The sequence below is a fragment of the Cherax quadricarinatus genome, chromosome 19 (genome assembly GCF_038502225.1).
Source record: "Cherax quadricarinatus isolate ZL_2023a chromosome 19, ASM3850222v1, whole genome shotgun sequence".
Lineage (NCBI taxonomy): Eukaryota > Metazoa > Arthropoda > Malacostraca > Decapoda > Parastacidae > Cherax > Cherax quadricarinatus.
Genome location: NC_091310.1, coordinates 25,867,355 through 25,886,697, shown reverse-complemented (window position 1 = coordinate 25,886,697; position 19,343 = coordinate 25,867,355). Strand labels below are relative to the sequence as shown.

Here is a 19,343-nt window from a genome sequence, read left to right as displayed (position 1 = left end):
ATAGTGGGTTGCAATGCAAAGAGAGCCTCTATTATGCCTTGGCATTATGGACCAACTTAACATTATTGGCTTACATTCTACTTAATACTAAGAAATAGTATATCATAGTTGTACAGTAGGAAAGTAATTATTTCATAGTTGTACAGTAGAATATTAATTATAAATGAATCAAAATTTGTATAATACAAAGATATATGTATTTATATTCTAAAATGCTTTTGTGAAAAAGAATGATTCAATTATATTCCTGTCAACAATGGATAAAAGGTTCAATGTGATTGTTTCAGTTATGATGTGGGAGTACATAGGTGAGTAAATGTATACTGAGTATTTAGCATTTAGTCTAGGGTGATTAAGTGGCTTTTGAGAAGAGTCTTAAATTGGTTTTCAGACTGGGTTACTTTAATATCTTCTGGTAATGAATTCCATATTTTGGGGCCCTTTATGTTTACCTGGAGTTTACCTGGAGAGAGTTTCGGGGGTCAACGCCCCCGCGGCCCGGTCTGTGACCAGGCCTCCTGGTGGATCAGCGCCTGATCAACCAGGCTGTTGCTGCTGGCTGCACGCAAACCAACGTACGAGCCACAGCCCGGCTGATCAGGAACTGACTTTAGGTGCTTGTCCAGTGCCAGCTTGAAGACTGCCATAGAGTTTTTACACTGTGATATGGACATGAGGTATATCAAAAAGAGATCTGTGTCTTGTGTTGTGGTCATGTGTCCTGTTTAGGTTGGTGAGGAAAAGTTTGAGTGGGGGGTTTATATTTGCATGTATTGTTCTGTGTATGTGGTAGGCACATGAATAAGTATGGATGTTCTTAATGGTAAGCAGATTCAGACTTTTGAAAATTGGTGGAGTATGCTGGCGGGAGTGGGAATTTGTTATCATTCTTACTGCTGCCTTTTGCTGGGTTATTAGGGGTTTTAGGTGATTGGATGTTGTTGATCCCCATGCACAAATTCCATATGTAAGATAAGGGTATATGAGTGAATGGTACAGTGCGAGGAGAGCTTATTGTGGAACGTAGTACCTTATCTTTGATAATATGCCTACAGTCTTGGAGATTTTCTTGGTGATTTGTTGTATGTGTGTCCAAAACTTAAGGCTACTGTCAAAGTGGATACCTAGGAATTTTCCCTCTGTGAGTCTTGTGACTGATGATCCATTTAGCGCTACATGCACTCTGGCAGTGTGCCATATGCTATTCCAAGGGTAAGGAGTACATCTCGTGGTTGTACAACAGGAACAGATAGTGAAAATGAAGATGATATTGTTACAATGGAGATCAAAAATGTGCAGGCATCAGAAGATGGTGGTGGTGGTGCCAGCCATGAGGCACCAGCAGTGGCCCATGCTGTTACCCACGCCGCTGAGTCAGCTCAGCTACAACAAAGACTGCCCTCAGCCACCCACCCAACACACCAACCTCCACAACTAAGAACATAAGAATGTAGGAACACTGCAGAAGGCCTACTGGCCCATACAACCTCCACAACTACAACCTCCACAACCACCTGTCAGTATCCAGTTCCACCAGCAGACCGCACCTGGGATTGGCAGGAAGCTGCCAATTTTGTTCCCAATCCCCATCAGTTTGATGAAAGTCAAAGTGGACTACGGCTGTCTTGTACACTTGGGAACAATGCCACTGAACTAGAATGTTTTGAGTTATTCTTTGACGAACTCCTGATGGAAATGATCGTCAGGGGAAAGCAACAGATACTATGAGTACATCATGGCAAACACAGTTCTTTCACCAAGATCATGGCTACACCAGTGGAAGGAGACAACTGTGGCTAAGATTTATCTTTTGTTTGCCACAATAATGCTTATGCCACATGTGTATAAGCACAGTGTCAAATCATACTTGTCGACAGACTGCCTCATTGCAACCCCAGCTTTCAGTGATGTAATACCAGTGAATCGATTTGTGCTACTGTTATGTATGCTACACTTCTCAGACAAAACCAAGCCTGACAGAAAAGACAGGTTATATAAGATTAGAAATGTGTTAATGTATCTGAAACAGAAATTCACTATGTACGTGTATTTTTATCCCTTCAGGAAGCTTATTATTGATGAGTCTGATTTTATTCAAAGGCAAACTGTCGTTCAAGCAGTATATACCAAGCAAGAGGAAATGCTTTGGTATAAAGTTGCTTGTACTTTGATTGCTAAAGTAGTCTTGTATTGGATATTATTGTGTACACTGGAAGTAATACATTGCAAGACACCAGGAAGTTATTGGGTATCTGGTGAAGTGGTTAGAACAATGATGGAACCATATCTTGGTAAGGGGCATATATTATATGTATACTGATAACTAGTACACAAGCCCTTCACTCAGTGAATTTTTTGCGAATGAACATGGCAGATGTGTGTGGTACAGTGCGTGCAAATCATAAACATATGCCCAGGTTTGAGGCAGGCACTCATAGAGGTGAGGTGCAGGTGTTTGCTGCCAATGACATCATGGCATTTCGGTGGCATGATAAATGAGATGTCACACTGTTGTCATCGGTTCGCCGAAATGAAATGACAGACACTGGAAGGCAGCATAGAGAGACCAATGAGATGGTTTTGATTAGTTTCACAATGAAAAGGACCTTGAAATTGAGCTCAAATTAGCGGAAATGTTTGATTTTTGCCGATGTTCAAGAGTAAACAAATGACGTCACTGTCCAATAAGTGTCCAGCTAGCCATTCTAATATGCAGCCATGAATGGGTTAACATTATTTATACAATTATTACAATAATGCAGTAGTCTGCATAACAGTAAATCTTCTATTTTTTGTGAGAATAAAAATTCAAAGTGGAAAGCAAAAGAAATGTGAGAGGGGCCTGGGGACATGACTCATGAGCAGAGAATATGTTATTTTAGTGCCAGGAATGTCTGTCTTGTTTGTTCTGGACCCTGTTTGGAAATTGGCATCTTTTGAAGTTTGTGTGAAATTAGCAAAATTGCCAATTTCTGACCACTTCATTGGATAGTTGAAATCGGTAAATGGGTGGTTTCTTGTACTCATTCGATAAAACAAATGGAGGTCTAGTGAAATAGTTATGATTTTTGTTGACTGGTACATTTGAATTGGCCGAAAATGGGGTTCAAAATCGGCGAAATAGCCGATGCATATACATCGTTGAGACTGCTAACTTTACAAGAGCATAATTCCATAAGTTTAACATCAAATTTCATACTTTTGGTGTCATTATGATCAGGAAAAGATTCTCTATCATTTCGTAAGAAAAAAAAATAATTTTTATTTTTTTGAAAAATTTTTGACCTTGAGAACAAGTTTAGGAGAGGGGCTCTCGACCCTGAAAGGGTTAAAGTGTTTATCTCATCAGAAATAATGAAGGTTTAGATATTATTGCTTGTTGATCTAGAAATGTGTGTTATGCACCCAAATCCTAAATAAAAATTTATTAATAAACTTAAGGCTATGGGAAGCTTGTGTTCAATATTGTTGTTTGACACAGATGCCACCTATTACTTCCAAAGAAAATGGTCACAGAACTCTGTCCAATTATTAATTTTATTACTCAATCTGATCAGTATAGAATATTACTCAACCCGCACATAGAAGAGAGGAGCTTACGACGACGTTTCGGTCCGACTTGGACCATTTACAAAGTCACACTGAGTGTGACTTTGTAAATGGTCCAAGTCGGACTGAAACGTCGTCATAAGCTCCTCTCTTCTATGTGAGGGTTATTTGTGTATTGTTTCAGTCACGGTATTGTGCCTTTTTGTTGTTATTCAGTAAAGAATATGCTTAAATTCTTTGTTTCTCTTGCTTGTTTATGTAGAAGTTTCTGGAAATGGTTATGTAGCTCACTACACAGTACAGTACAGTAGGGCCCCACTTTACGGTGTTTTGCTAATATGGACATTTCAGATTATGGCCAAAACTGGCTATACGGCTCCCCCCTCCTGACTTTTTAATGCGGTCACCACGCCCCACGATTTGTTTACATTCTCCTTGAGCTCCCTGTCTCTCCAATATGCCTGGAAACTTTACAACAGTTCGTGTTTTAAAGTTATTTCATGTTTTATATATACAGTAGACCGTCATTTAACATGGTTTTGTTTGGCATGTTTTGGTCATAGCACTATTGAATAATTGTGGCATATTTTTGTATAACACTTCGTAAAATTACGGTTCAGTTTGCAGGAGGGGAAAAAATTTGAAGCACGCATCGCCCACGGGATACACTCTGCTTGGCTGTGGGTTAGACCATGGAGTCAGTGGGGGAGACCTACCACCACTCCCTGCCACCCTCCTCCACTCCCACTACCCTTATCCCAGTCTTCAGTTCATATGCATGTAGAACAGTCCTCTGCTAGGAGCTACCTATGTTTATTTTTTTTTGTGGATTGAGTTTAGATTTTTAATTACCATATCTTAAATTTGCCAAGCAATCATGGCACCCAGTAGGCATACAAGTGTTGCTGAAAGTGGCAAGAAAAGGTAAAAGTGTTTAAGTCTTAGAATTAACTAAGAAAATAGAGATATTAGACAAGAGATAGCCTGTGGCTGTAATGAGGCATCACTTTGTGCACATAAAAAGAATGAGGTAAATATGAGTTTGTGTGATTTGACTTGACTTGACTTGACTTGACTTGACTTGACTTGACTTGACTTGACTTGACTTGACTTGACTTGACTTGACTTGACTTGACTTGACTTGACTTGACTTGACTTGACTTGACTTGACTTACTGACTTACTGACTTACTGACTTACTGACTTACTGACTTACTGACTTACTGACTTACTGACTTACTGACTTACTGACTTACTGACTTACTGACTTGACTGACTTGACTGATTTACCAACTGACCTAACATTAGACTTTCCCACTGAAGAGGACCCTGAAATGGTGTCTAGAGCAGCTGATGCCTTACCGTCAGTTGTATAATGTACTGCGGGGTAAAATAGAACAGAAGTACATTACAGAATTTATGCATACTCCAGTACAACCATTGACTTCAGTACCAGAACCTCTGCCATCCACCTCAACCCAGTAGGACCACAGCATAATGCTCCACTCTCCACAATCATCCACAAACACAAGCACCCACAATTTAAGGTAAGAAATACTATTATTTCTGTTGCATTTGTAATCTTGAGCAGTAAAAACAACATATATCATATCATGACAGTGAACTACAATTACATATTCACTTTTATTTTTGTAAGATCTGTTGGTCTAAAAAAAAAAAAAAAAATGTTTGGCTGTTTGGGAGCTCTCAGGAATGTAACCCTATTTTCCCCATAAGTTCTTCAGTTTGTCTAACACAGTTTTAACTAACACAGCATTTTCAGGAACATAACTACCATGTTATCCCTTTCAGGGTCGAGAGGCCCTCTCCTAAACTTGTTCTCAGGGTCGAAAATTTTTCGGAAAATTTGTTTTTATCGTGAAATGATAGAGAATCTTTTCTCGATTGTAATGACACCAAAAGTATGAAATTTGATGGAAAACTTATGGAATTATGCTCTTGCGAAGTTTGCGGTCTCGACAATGTTTACGCATCGGTGATTTCGCCCACTTTGAGCCCTATTTTCGTCCAATTCCAGTGTACTAGTGGATAAAATTCATAACTATTTCACTAGACCTCCATTTTTTTCTGTCGAATGAGTACAAGAAACCACCCATTTACTGATTTCAACTATCCAATAAAGTGGTCAGAAATTGGCAATTTTGCCAATTTCACACAAATTTCAAAAGATGCCAGTTTCCAAATAGGGTCCAGAATAAACAAGACAGACATTCCTAGTACTAAAATAACATTTTCTCTGTTCATTAGTAACGTCCCCAGGCCCCTCTTACATTTATTTTGCTTTCCACATTGAATTTTTATTCCAACAAAAAAATAGAAGATTTACTGTTATGCAGACTACTGCATTAGTGTAGAAACGGTATAAATATTATCAGCGCACTTGTGAAAGAGTATTAGACTCGCCAGTTGACGTGTATTGGACGTGTGGCATGATTTGTTTACTTTTGAACTTTGGCAAAAATCGAACATTTCTGCTACTTTGATCTCAATTTCAAGGTCGTTTTCATTGTGAAACCAATCAAAATCATGTCAATTTCTGTAATATGTCTTTCATTCTATAAAATGAGACCAGGGAAACTAGAATACTACAACCATAAATACCATACGAAAATACACTGCAAAGTCGCTGTTTTAAGGCAAAAACACTGTCGGAGTTTTTTTTTTTTCCTCATTATGCACTGTTTGCTGCAGGAATTTTTTTTATACTGTGCACACTGACCACATAGACCCATTCTTTCAGATGTAGGCCTACCAGCTTTCTCCTGCTAGATTTGAAGGCGCTAGAATTTATGCGTACTAGTATGTCAACAACCTGGTGAGTAAGACGTACTATTAGGTTAGAAACCCTGAAAGGGTTAAACAATGGTCTACTGTACTCTGATAATTATACTTATGTGTACCTGTACCTAAATAAGCTTACACACTGTGCTAGCATGTGGGTACAAATGAAATTCACTAAGAGTGTCTTATTAGTCTTGATGCCATATTAACCCTTTGACTGTTGCAACCCCAAATCCTGAAGTGTCTCCTGGTGTCTCAAAATATTTGAAAAAAAAAAAAAAAAATTCATGTTTAATGATAGAGAATCGTTTCCTGATGGTAATGACACAAAAAGTATGAAATTTGATGAAAAACTTAAATAATGTCAACCCATTCATGATTTCGTATTAGAATGGCTAGTTGAACACTTATTGGACTACGATGTCATTTGTTTACTCTTGAACATCGGCAAAAATCAAACATTTCTGCTACTTTGAGCTCAATTTTAAGGTCCTTTTCATTGTGAAATCAATCAAAATCATCTCTATCTTTGTGATATGTCTTCCATTCTATCAGATGAGACCAGGAAAATGAGAATATGTACAACCATAAATAAAATACGAAAATACACCTCAAAGTCAGCATTTAATCCAAAAACATGGTCGGAGTTTTTTTTCCTCATTATGCACTGCGTGCTGCAGGATTTTTTGTACTGTTCACACTGACCGCACAGAGCCATTCTCTCACATGTGGGCCTACCAACTTTCTCCCGCTTGATTGGAAGTCGCTAGAATTTTGGAGTATAAATATGTAAAAACACTGGCTTTTAAGACGTATACATACGTCAGAAATAGTCAGTGTTATCTGCTGACAGCTAAGGGTCATTCAGTATGTTAAGGATAACCCTTTGACTGTCGCGGCCGTATATATACGTTTGCGAGGTACCGTGTTTGACGTATATACAGTGGACCCCCGCTTAACGATCACCTCCAAATGCGTCCAATTATGTAAGTGTATTTATGTAAGTGCGTTTGTACGTGTATGTTTGGGGGTCTGAAATGGACTAATCTACTTCACAATATTCCTTATGGGAAAAAATTCGGTCAGTACTGGCACCTGAACATACTACTGGAATGAAAAAAGTTCGTTAACCGGGGGTCCACTGTATACTCATAAATTCTAGCGGCTTCAAATCAGGCAGGAGAAAGCTGGTAGGCCCACATGTGAGAGAATGGGTCTGTGTGGTCAGTGTGCACCATATAAAAAAAATCCTGGAGCACGCAGTGTATAATGAGAAAAAAAGAACTCCGACCGTTTTTTCAATTAAAATGCCGACTTTGTGGTCTATTTTCGTATAGTATTTGTGGTTGTATTCTCGTTTTCTTGGTCTCATTTGATAGAATGGAAACTATATTATAGAAATAGAGGTGATTTTGATTAAATTTACTATAAAAAGAACCTGGAAATGGAGCACAAAATACAGGAAATGTTTGATTTTTGCCGATGTTCAAAAGTAAACAAATGATGTCATTGTCCAATAAATGTCTAAATAGCCATTCTAATATGCAGTCATGAATGGGTTGATGTAATTTTTACAATTATTACAGTATTGCAGTAATCTGCATAACAGTAAATCTTCTATTTTTTGTTTGAATAAAATTTCAAAATAAAAAGCAAGAGTAATATCACAGGGGCCTGGAGACATGACTGATGAACAAAGAAAGTGTTATTTTAGAGCCAGGAATGTCTGCATTGTTCATTCTGGTCCTTATTTTGAAATTGTCATATTTTTTAATTTTTGTGAAATTGGCCAAATTGCAAATTTCTGGCCATGTCATTGGGTAGTTGAAATCGGTAAATGGGCAGTTTCTTGTACTCAATTGATGGAAAAAATGGAGTTCTGAAGAAATAGCTATGAGTTTGGTTGACTGGAATAATGGAATTAGCCGAAAATAGGGCTCAAAGTGGGTGAAATCGCCGATTTGTAAATATCGCCAAGGTCGCTAACTTCGCGAGAGCATAATTCCATCAGTTTTCCATCAAATTTTGTTTTTTTTGGTGTCTTTACAACCGGGAAAAGATTCTCTATCATTTCATAAGAAAAAATATATATATATTTTTTTTTGAAATTTTGCGACACCAGGAGACACCTCAGGATTGGGGGTTGCGACAGTCAAAGGGTTAAGAGGACCACTACAGCATATGTCATGTTGAGCCAGACTTGGCAACCAGTTCTTCTGAGGCCATATAAATCTCTGAACAGAAAAGTTTTCACACCAGAGCTACTGTTTTAAAACTTTTATGGCACATTCTGTCTTTTCTTAATATAAATATAAAGTAAAAAAGGTGAGTGGTGCATTGAGGTATCCGTGACGACAAAGATCATTATCCACGGAGGCAGAGAAAGGAATGTACAAGAGTACAGTGGTACCAGCACCCTCTTATGGATGTGCAGCTTGGGTTGTAAATGCTGCAGCGAGGAGGAGGGTGGAGGCAGCGGAGATGTTGTATGTAAATATTATGCAGAGAATTCGTAGTGTAGAAATTAGGAGATGTGGAGTTACTAAAAGTATTAGTCAGATGGCTGAAGAGCGGTTGTTGAGGTGGTTTGGTTATTTAGAGAGGATGGAGCAAAATAGGATGACTTGGAGGGTGTATAAATCTGTAGTGGAGGGGAGAAGGGGTAGGGGCTGTCCTAGGAAAGGATGCAAGGAAGGGGTAAAAGAAGTTTTTGCATGCAAAGGGCAGGCATGTGTGAGCATGTTAGATGGGAGTGAATGGAGACGAATAGTTTTGGGGACCTGACGAGCTGTTGGAGTATGAGCAAGGTAATATTTTGTGAAGGGATTTAGGGAAACTGGTTACATGGACTTGAGGGAGGGAGGTGGGAAGTACAATGCCTGCACTTTACGGGAGGAGTTTGGGAAATTAACGGTTTGGAGTGACATCTAAACTGTCATATCTGAGTGCCTCTGCAAAGACTTTGTGTGAATGATGGCAAAAGGATTGAATGATGGTGAAAGTGTTTTCCTTTTTTGGGTCACCCTGTCTTGGTGGGAGATGGCCGACTTGAGGAAAAAAAAATATGGATTGCATTCTAAAAAAATGAGTTACATAATTGATTGGTATAACTGGTTTGTATTTCAAGAAAATTATTTTTCAGTTTCTCATTGACGCTGGTGGATGCCTTAGATACACTAGTTGTGATGGGGGACATTGAGGAGTTTGATCGTGCTCTTCGTCTTGTAGTTAGAGATGTTTCCTTTGACAACGATGTAGTGGTATCAGTCTTTGAGACAAACATCCGTATGGTTGGAGGATTGATATCCGGTCATGTGATGGCTGAACATCTTAACCAGGTGAGCATTTTCACTATTCCATAGCCTTCTACAGTCATGAAAAACAAAAATTGTGTTTTAGTTATACCAGAAAATTTCACACTGATGTTCAAGAAGTGACTTTTACAGAAATGCTATGCTTAATACAGATGGAAGGAATAAGTTGTAGAATGTACAGACCATTAAGACCAAAGGATAATTATTACAAGGTGTACTCTAGTGTGCGGCCAGATTAGAAATATAATTTTGCATTGATTTTAGTTGTCACTTGTATGCTGTAGTATGTAGACTAATAAGATTTACAAGTTATGATCATGTATTTCACCAGTTGTATGGGGCACTGGGGTGGTATCGAGGAGAGCTCCTGACCATGGCACGGGATTTAGCTTCAAGACTTTTACCAGCATTTAACACCACAACAGGAATTCCACACGCTAAGGTAATTACCTAGAACATTGAGATTAAGGTAATTTATTTCATATTACTGCCCATAGGATGCACAGCTTTTTGGGTATAAATATTTATAATTAGAACTCAGTTTGCCAGACTTGAGTCCTGGAGGTGGGAAGTACAGTTCTTGCACTCTGATGGAGGGGTTTGGGGTATTGACTGTTTAGAGTGACATCTAAACTGTCGTATCTGCACACAGTGATAGTATGAATGATGGTAAAAGAGTGTTTTTTTTTTTTTTGAATCACCCTTCCTTGGTGGGAGATGGCCAGTGTGCTAAAAAAAATTAGAAATAATAAGATGGAGAGGTATTTATTGTGGCAGGTGTTGCAAATTATGGAATAGGAGGTAGGTTACCAAAAACAGTTAAAAGTTTGTGTGAATACGGAAGCTCAGGTTAAGGTGTGTAGATGGGAAGGGGACTATTTCCCAGTGAAAGCAGGACTTGGACAGAGATGCGTCATGTTACCATAGTTGTTTAATGTATTAACTGATGGGTTGTAAAGTAAATTAATGGTAGTGTGTTGGGGAGAGGTATGGAGTTAAAAGATATTGGATTCAGTTCAATGTGGGAGTTGTCTCAGTTGCTCTTTGCTGATAATAGTTGTTTTGGAAGATTCTGAAGAAAAGTTGCAATAATAATAATAATAATAAAAGTAATACATGTAATAATAATAATACAATAATAATATTTAATTTTGATATGATACATGTTTGTACAAATGAATATAATAGTTGGTTGTACATTCCAAACACCCCTTTATATGCAGAGCATTTTGCACAAACTTAAAACTAACTTAAGATTAATAAAGCAGTAACAGTATATATGGTCATTAGATAAGTTACAATGAATACAAGAGAATTGAGTATTCTATTAGGTCATGCTTTAAGGTTAGTGGAGAAATTTGGGAGAGTATTTTAAAGAAGGAAAGTAAAAGTAAACATAGGAAAGAGCAAGGTGATGAGAGTAACAAAAAATCTAGACACTGAAAGATTGTAGCTCCCTAGGCACGAAGATGTAAGTGGAGGGAGTATGGATGCAGTAAATGTATTTAGATATTTGGGAGTGGTCCTGTCAGCAGATTGGTCTATGAATTGTAAAGTGAATCATAGAATAAATGAGGATAAAAAAAAAAGGTGTAGGCAAAAAACTTTATATCTATTTTAACACTGTTATATTGGTGTGAGGTGTGGGTTTTAAATGTTGCAGCCAGGAGGAGGCTGAGGTCAGTAGAGATGTAATGTTTGATGGCAATGTGATGTGAATAATATGTAGGAATTCAGAGCATAGAAATTAGAAGACTGTGTGGAGTTACCAAAAGTGTAATTCAGAAGGCTGTTGAGGTGGTGATAAAGAGGGCTTATAAATCTAGGTAGAAGGAAAGAAGGGTGGGGGATGTTTCTGGAGGTGTTGGAGGGAGGTAGGAAGGTAGGAAGGAAGGGAGATATTGAATGATAGGGGATTGAGCATCCAGCAGGCTTTTGTGATCATATTAGATACAAGTAAGTGGAGGCAAGTTGTTTATGGCTTGATGTGTTGTTGGAGATTTAGGGAAACCAGTTATCTGGACTTCAGTTGTGGAGGTGGGAAGTACAGAGAATGCACTCTAGAGGAGAATTGGGGATGTTGCAGTTCATAATGCTGTCTGAACTGTGATGTCAGAACACTTCTAAAAAGATATTGATTGAATGAATGTTGGTAAATGTTTCCTTTTCTTTTCTTTCACCCTGCCTTGGTGGTGGATGGCCAGTGTGTCAAAAAGGAAAAAGAAAAAAAAAATTTAATTTGCTGCATGAAAGCAAGCCTAGAAATTTTTCCACATTTGTATCTAATTTGTTGTTGTTAGTTTTAGTATATAATTAGGGGTATGGTTTATTCCCAAAAATGATGCACAGTAGTACTTTGTATAATAATTAATATTTTTTAACAGTAGTGTGGTAGTGAACTGCATTACTCACCACTTGCACTAGAACAATAACTTGAAATTATAAAGAGACATAAATAAGGGGCATTGTATGCTAAAATAACAACAAGACTTCATGGGGTGGTAAAGGAAAATGGAGATGAATGGGAAACTTTTCCTGGAAGTTATGGCTGGTTTTATATTGTTAGAATTGTAAGGGAAAGTGCTAGTGCTGATAATGATGATGCTGAAAAATTTCCCAGTGAGTTAAAAGAAGTGATTGGGAAATGAGGCTGTAAGGATGAACATACATGTATTTTAATACAGTGGACCCCCGGTTAACGATATTTTTTCATTCCAGAAGTATGTTCAGGTGCCAATACTGACCGAATTTGTTCCCATAAGGAATATTGAGAAGTAGATTAGTCCATATCAGACCCCCAAACATACACGTACAAACGCACTTACATAAATACACTTACATAATTGGTCGCATTGGGAGGTGATCGTTATGCGGGGGTCCACTGTATTGACAAAATTGGTTTGTTTTGGTAGACAATGGCTTTGCACACTTATTTAACAATTGTATCATTGTTTTAATCAGTATGGTTTTGCATAGCACATAACTTTTTCGGCACCTACTAACTGTGCTATGCAAGGTATTCCTGTACTGTAGAATGATTTTGTTATATTTTTATATAACTGCAGGGGACCTGTGCTCCCCTTCCTTGAATCTAATCTGTATACCTTCCATTCTCCTAGACCAGCGGTTCCTAACTTGTGGTCTGTGGACACCTGGGGGGTCCACTAAGGAAGTATTGTAGAATAAATTAGGGTGTATTCCATAGTTTGTACATTATATAGTGCATAAAGTTATAGTCGGCTAATAGAGTTTGTACTTACAGGTTAATTTAAAGTATGGTATGAAGTCCCCGAAACTACAGAGCTCTCGAGATACTTGCACAGCATGTGCTGGAACTATTATTTTGGAATTTGCAGCCCTATCTCGACTAACAGGTGACTCCATTTTTGAGGAAAAAGCTCGTCAGGCTATGGATTGCTTATGGAGCCAGAGACATCGGGGAAGTGACCTTGTTGGAACTGTTCTAAATGTGCATTCAGGTATAAACAATGTGTAGTAATGTCTTTTTTTAATAGATTAAAGATGAAAGAGAAGGAAAAGTAGACACAAATGCAGTATAATGCACTCTTTTTTTTAACATTTCACCCATACAGTGGACTTTGTCAAGTCACAAACAGATCTACCTGAGCAGAGAGTATGCGAGTTTATGTAGGGAGCATAGTGACGTGAAGGGTCAGGCGGCAGAGAATGTTGAAGTTGATTGCTAAGAAGTTGGATTTGAGGACCCATGCAGCATAGGTCAGTAGGCCTGTTGCTGTGTATGATAACAATGAAAAAGTTTCCTGGCAAGATATTCTGCTATGTTGTTAAAGCCGTTGTTCTGGTTAAAATTGTTGAGATGAGTGATGATTCCAAGATCCTGATCAGGAGATGTCTTCTTCCCTGTAGTGAATTAAATGGTTGGGGGAGTTTTGGTGTAAAACACAGGCATTCCTCAAGTCATTCATTTTACTGATTGTTGGTTTTCCAAAATACATGTTTGAAGGTCTCTTGATGTTTTGCTGACGTATAATTGGTTGCAGTCATTGCAAGAGATTATGTATTCCCCTGCAGAGGATTGAATCTTATGGTGTCCCTTACTGGTGATGTCTTTGTTGATGGTGGATGTAGAGGAAGATACTTGGATTGCGGTATTGAAAAAGATGTTGGAGACATGTATGGCAATGGAGTTAGTAAAGAGGACTGGGTATCTTCTCTTGGTGGTGTCATGTCTGTGAGAGTCAAAGATGTTATATGCACAGCATCTACAATCTCTGATGAAATAATGAGGATAGTGAAGCCTAGAAAATACTAGTTCAATAAAAGAGCATTCTTCCTACTGATCCAAAGGGCACGAAGGAAGAAGCCTATGATTATGCCAAGTTTAGTTTTGGTATCATGTTGAGAGTAGAAGTGGAGAAGATCTCTGCTCATGTAGATTTGTTTGTGACTTGCCCAAAATAGTTAATAAAAGACTGCAATGTACTACATTTGTGTCCACTTTTCTATCAAGTCGGTATTTTATGCCATTGATCTCCATAAAAGAGAAGAAAAGGATACAGTATTTTATTAGTTTTCTTAATATTCAGTAACCAAGGGTGTTGACAGCCTTGATAAGGTGTCAAGTATCTCAATTGCTAGCACACTTAACTCACACACTGTGGCCCAGGGATCGAATCTCCAGTACAGCTGGAAACATTAGATCTTGTTTCCACGAGACACCTGCCGTCCCTGTTCACCCATCAGTAAAATTGGTACCTGGGTGTTAGTCGACTGGTGTGGGTCATATCCTGGGACAAAATTACCTAATGCTCTGCAAAATTACTGAAATGCTCTTCATAACCAGTGGCTTTCTATAAAGTAGTGTATCATTGATGTCAAATAGGCCTGTATACCTTGTACATATAGAAATATGTTATTATTATTTATGTACCAGTAGTACTTTATGGCATATATGCAGAGTCCGTGAATGAGTGTGTATGAGAGTGAATGAGTGAGAGTGAATGAGTGAGTGTATGAGAGTGAATGAGTGAGTGTGTGTGAAAGTGAATGAGTGTACTCGTCTATTTGTACTCGCCTATTAGTGATTCCAGGGGTCAAAACATAGCTCCTGGCCCTACCTTTTCACTGATCGCTACTAGGTCCTCTCTCTCCCTGCTCCATGAGCTATCATACCTCCTGGAGTTTACCTGGAGAGGGTTTCGGGGATCAACGTCCCCGCGGCCCGGTCTGAGATCAGGCCTCATGGTGGATCAGGGTCTGATCAACCAGGCTGTTACTGCTGGCTGCACTCAAGCTGATGTACGAACCACAGCCCGATTGGTCAGGTACTGACTTTAGGTGCCTGTTCAGTGCCTTCTTGAAGACAGCCTGGAGTCTGTTGGTAATCCCCCTTATGTATTTTGGGAGGCAATTGAACAGCCTTGCGCCCCGGACACTTATTGTGTTGTCTCGCAGTGTACTCGTGGTGCTCCTGCTTTTCATTGGGGACTGTTGCATCTGCTGAGTCTTTTGCTTTCATAGGGAGTGATTTTTGTGTGCAGGTTTGGTACCAATCCCTCCAGGACCTTCCAGGTGTATATTATCACATATCTCTCTCGCCTGCATTCGAGGGAATACAGATCAAGGACCTTCAACCGTTCCCAGTAGTTTAGGTGCCTTATCGTACTTGTGTGTGCTGTGAAAGTTCTTTGTACACTCTCCAGGTCTGCAATGTCGCCAGCCTTGAAGGGGACCATTAGTTTTCCAGCCTAAAAAGCACAAGCGATTTGAAATGAATCATCATGGGCTTGGCATCCCTAGCCTTGAAGGTTCTCATTATCCATCCAGGGCCGGATTACCGCATAGGCAAACTAGGCATTTGCCTAGGGCCCCGCGCATTTGGGGGCCCCGCGGTCCAAGGGGTTCAGGGGCTCATCCAAGACTGCGCACATGGTGCAAGTGCAAAGGGGTCCCTGCCTAAAAAGTTCAAGTGTTTGGAGAGTAAAATTGATTTTTAAAAATTAATCAAAACAAAAATAAATAATGAAATAAAATAAAATAAAAATAAATAAACCTAACCATAGATGGCAACACTCAACACGCCTTTGTTTACATCAGAACAGCTGTGTTTTCCCGCTAATGGGTGAGTATGGGAGATTCCTCTCCAATTTTCTGAAGTAATTACACGTTATCTAGACTTGTACTGTGACAAATTAACTGAAGTGTTGTTGATAGACATTGATGTGTATGGATAAATGTTTTCGCCTCTAAATGTTAAGGGAGGTACCTGATAGGGTTACTTGACCAGTAAAGATGCATGGACCAGTAAAGGCTCATTTTTGGTAAAAATACTATAAAGAAAAGCCTAAAAACGCAAACTGACTTCCGTTTGTAGGTTTTAAAAGCACTTTGTCCTGTCTTTAAGTCTTCATCATTTCAATAACAGATCTCAATTGATTGATGTTCTACATCACTTCCGTCGCAAATGCTTAGTTTTCAAGTTGCGACGGAAGTGATGTAGAACATCAATTAATTTACTACATATTTCCCCAGAAACACATAAGCCACATCAGAAAATCGTTGGTTGGGTGAAACTGAAAATTGTCCCTGCATTCTTTAATTCTCATGTCCTTATCTATGGTGGTAGGCCATATATCATGCAAAACATAATGATTAGTTTAGTTATGAAAATGGTAATATAAATACCATTGTGCATTGTTCTTGGACTCGGTATGATTTCTGTTTAAGTAAATTGGAGATCAAGGAGGATGAATTAGTAAAATATTCGTAGCCCAAATCACTAACCTAATCTATGGTAAAAGTTCTGTACATGACTCCTTTCTGGTAACGTTATAAATTTTTAGATGCGCAGCCAGAGGAAAGGGGGCTGCAAGGGCCATATCCCCCCAATTGACAGAAAAAAAAATTTAATAATTAAAAAATTAATAATAATTGATAATGAAAAATTTGCATTTGCATGATTACAGACAGTGATACATCCTCATTATGGCATCTTGTGAACGTGATGTTGGACGTTCTTATGCGAGTGGGTCACAGAAAAGAAAGAAGAAAATTCAAGAAGAAGAACAGGAAAAGAAAGATGTAGGAAGCTGCAGAAAGATCACAGACATGCTCACGAAAACAGTTTCTGATGTTAACAGTACAGTTGAATCTGCAGATACGTCAGATCATACAGGAAGCCCTCCCTCCATTATTTCTCAGCCAGCATCTACTTCTTTTGTGTCTCCTCTCAATGTCTCAACGGACATTTCATCCACAGGATTTGTCTTAAAAGATCCTGCCTCATGGCCAAATGTAATCCCAGATTCTCTACGTAATGCTTTCATTGCAGAAAACTTCAGTCAAACTCTGAACATTGACTTTAGGAAATCAGCAAGGATTTATGATGATGGAAGTCGTTGTTGTTTAAAGTCATCTATGTTTTATAGGAAGCTTGCAAATTCAGAAACTGTGAAAAGATCATGGATGGTATACTCTGAAAGCTCAGGAAAAGTGTACTGTTCAGCATGCAAGCTATTTTCTACCAAAGAAAATACCTTCACACAGGGGTTCAGTGACTGGAAAAATTCCAAGCGTTTCGAGGAACATGAAAACAGCACCACTCACAGGAGCTGCATTTTAGCCAGTGTATTTCGTGCACAGAAAAAAGGCTTATTGGATTCTCATTTGGAAAATCAAACTGAAGAAGAGCGCACTTACTGGAGAAAAGTTCTAGAAGGAGTTGTTGCTGTTGTAAAATTCTTAGCTCTAAGAGGACTTGCTTTCCATGGAGAAAATGAGGTTTTTGGTTTGGAAAACAATGGCAATTTCCTAGGGATCATAGAACTGTTAGCACAATTCGATCCATTCTTAGCAAATCATGTGTCATGCCTTGGAAATGCAGGAAGAGGCACTGTATCTTACATGTCATCTACTATATGCAATGAATTTATTGAACTGATGACTAAGAAGGTCCTCAATAACATCATAGCAGCTGTGAAAACTGCAAAATACTTTGCAATAAGTGTAGATTCAACACCAGATATTTCACATACAGATCAATTGACATTCATTGTTCGCTTTGTCGACTCCAGTGGTAAGCCTGTAGAGCGCTTTATAAAATTCATTCCTCTTTCAGGCCATGATGGAGAAACAATGATGAATGTAGTACTGGATACTCTGCCTGAACATGATCTCTCTATTATGGATTGCCATGGCCAGAGCTACGACAATGCAAGTAACATGTCGGGTAAATATAATGGATTGCAAGCCCGTATCAAGCAAATCAACCCACTTGCTGAATATGTGCCCTGCTCAGCACATTCTCTTAATCTTGTTGGGTCATGTGCTGTGGAGTGTTGTGTCGCTGCAGTTTCATTTTTTGGACTTTTACAAGCACTCTTCAATTTTTTCTCTGCTTCAATGCATTGGTGGAGTATACTCAAGTCAACCATTCATGGAGATGTCATCAAATCATTATCAACAACAAGGTGGTCAGCACAGCATGATGCAACACATGCTTTGAAAGACAGCTTTGCTGAAATACGTTCTGCTTTGATCCAAATAGCAGAGGATGAAGACCAGACAGCAACTACAAGAAGTGAAGCAGCCAGCTTAGCATCAAAATTGGAAGATTTTGAATTGGCCTTACTCTGTGTGCTTTGGGACTGTATACTGGAACGGTTAAATGCCACGAACAAGACACTTCAGAAAATTGAAATTGAAATGGCTACTTGTGCTAACCTCTATGCAGGCTTAGTGGAATTTGTAAGCTCACTTCACAGTGATGAAGCTTTTGAAATGTTTGAAGAGAAAGCTAAATTGCTGGTGAAAGACTACAGTTACCGGGCTGATCATCAGCGGTCAAGGAAGAGGAAACGCAATTTTGAAGAACCAGACAATGAAATTGTGTTGCTACCAAGGCAGAAATGTAAGACAGCTACATACTTCGTCATTCTGGATTCACTTATTACAGAATTGGTGAAAAGAAAAGAAATCTACCAGAATCTCAATGACAGGTTTGGATTTCTGTTCAAAATTACTACTATGCCAGATGCAGAATTGAGAGAAGCTGCATTAAAGTTTCAATAACACCTTTCAGCAGATGTTCAGGACACATTTGTTGAAGAAATAGTTCATTTTTCTGGGTATATGAATCAGATTAAAGCTCCACCTGAAAAATGTGCACCCTCAGCTGCTTTGAAACATTTAAGAAATGCAGGTATCTCAGAAACCTTCCCTAATGTTGACATAGTGTATCACCTTTACCTAACACTTCCAGCTACTAACTGTGAAGGAGAACGTTCATTTTCTGTTTTGAAAAGAGTGAAAAACCAGCTCCGTTCAACAATGAGCCAAGACAAATTGTGTAACCTAGCCTTGTGAAAGTTAAGACACATGTGCAACATCTGGATATCTTTATTATAGACGTTTCGCCATCCAGTGGCTTTATCAATACAGATTCTAGGACATAATAGGAAGACAGAAACTATATACAAAAGATGAGGTAATCAGTCCCTCGGCCTTGGAGTTAGTGTTCACAGCATCGTGTTAACTTTCATATTGTCGGTATTTTATACCTTTCTTGCGTAACCTAGCCTTGTTGACCATTGAGTCTGATCTAACAAGAAATATTGATTTTCAGAATATAATTGATGGTTTTGCCAATATGAAATCCAGAAAAAAGTTTATTTAAGAAGTGCCTGTGAATATAAACAAT

General features: G+C 38.7%; 1 protein-coding gene across 3 annotated transcripts in view; it reads left to right on the top strand.

Moving 5' to 3' along the window:
• The window catches only part of Edem2 (ER degradation enhancer, mannosidase alpha-like 2), a 285,175-nt gene that overhangs the window by 47,062 nt on the left and 218,770 nt on the right, over positions 1–19,343 (top strand). For all 3 annotated transcript variants that reach the window (XM_070086564.1, XM_070086565.1, XM_070086566.1), the window contains 3 exons: positions 9,493–9,688; positions 9,996–10,106; positions 12,927–13,143. In XM_070086564.1, coding sequence (XP_069942665.1) covers positions 9,493–9,688; positions 9,996–10,106; positions 12,927–13,143 — 524 coding nt within the window. The remainder of the gene's footprint in view (positions 1–9,492; positions 9,689–9,995; positions 10,107–12,926; positions 13,144–19,343) is intronic.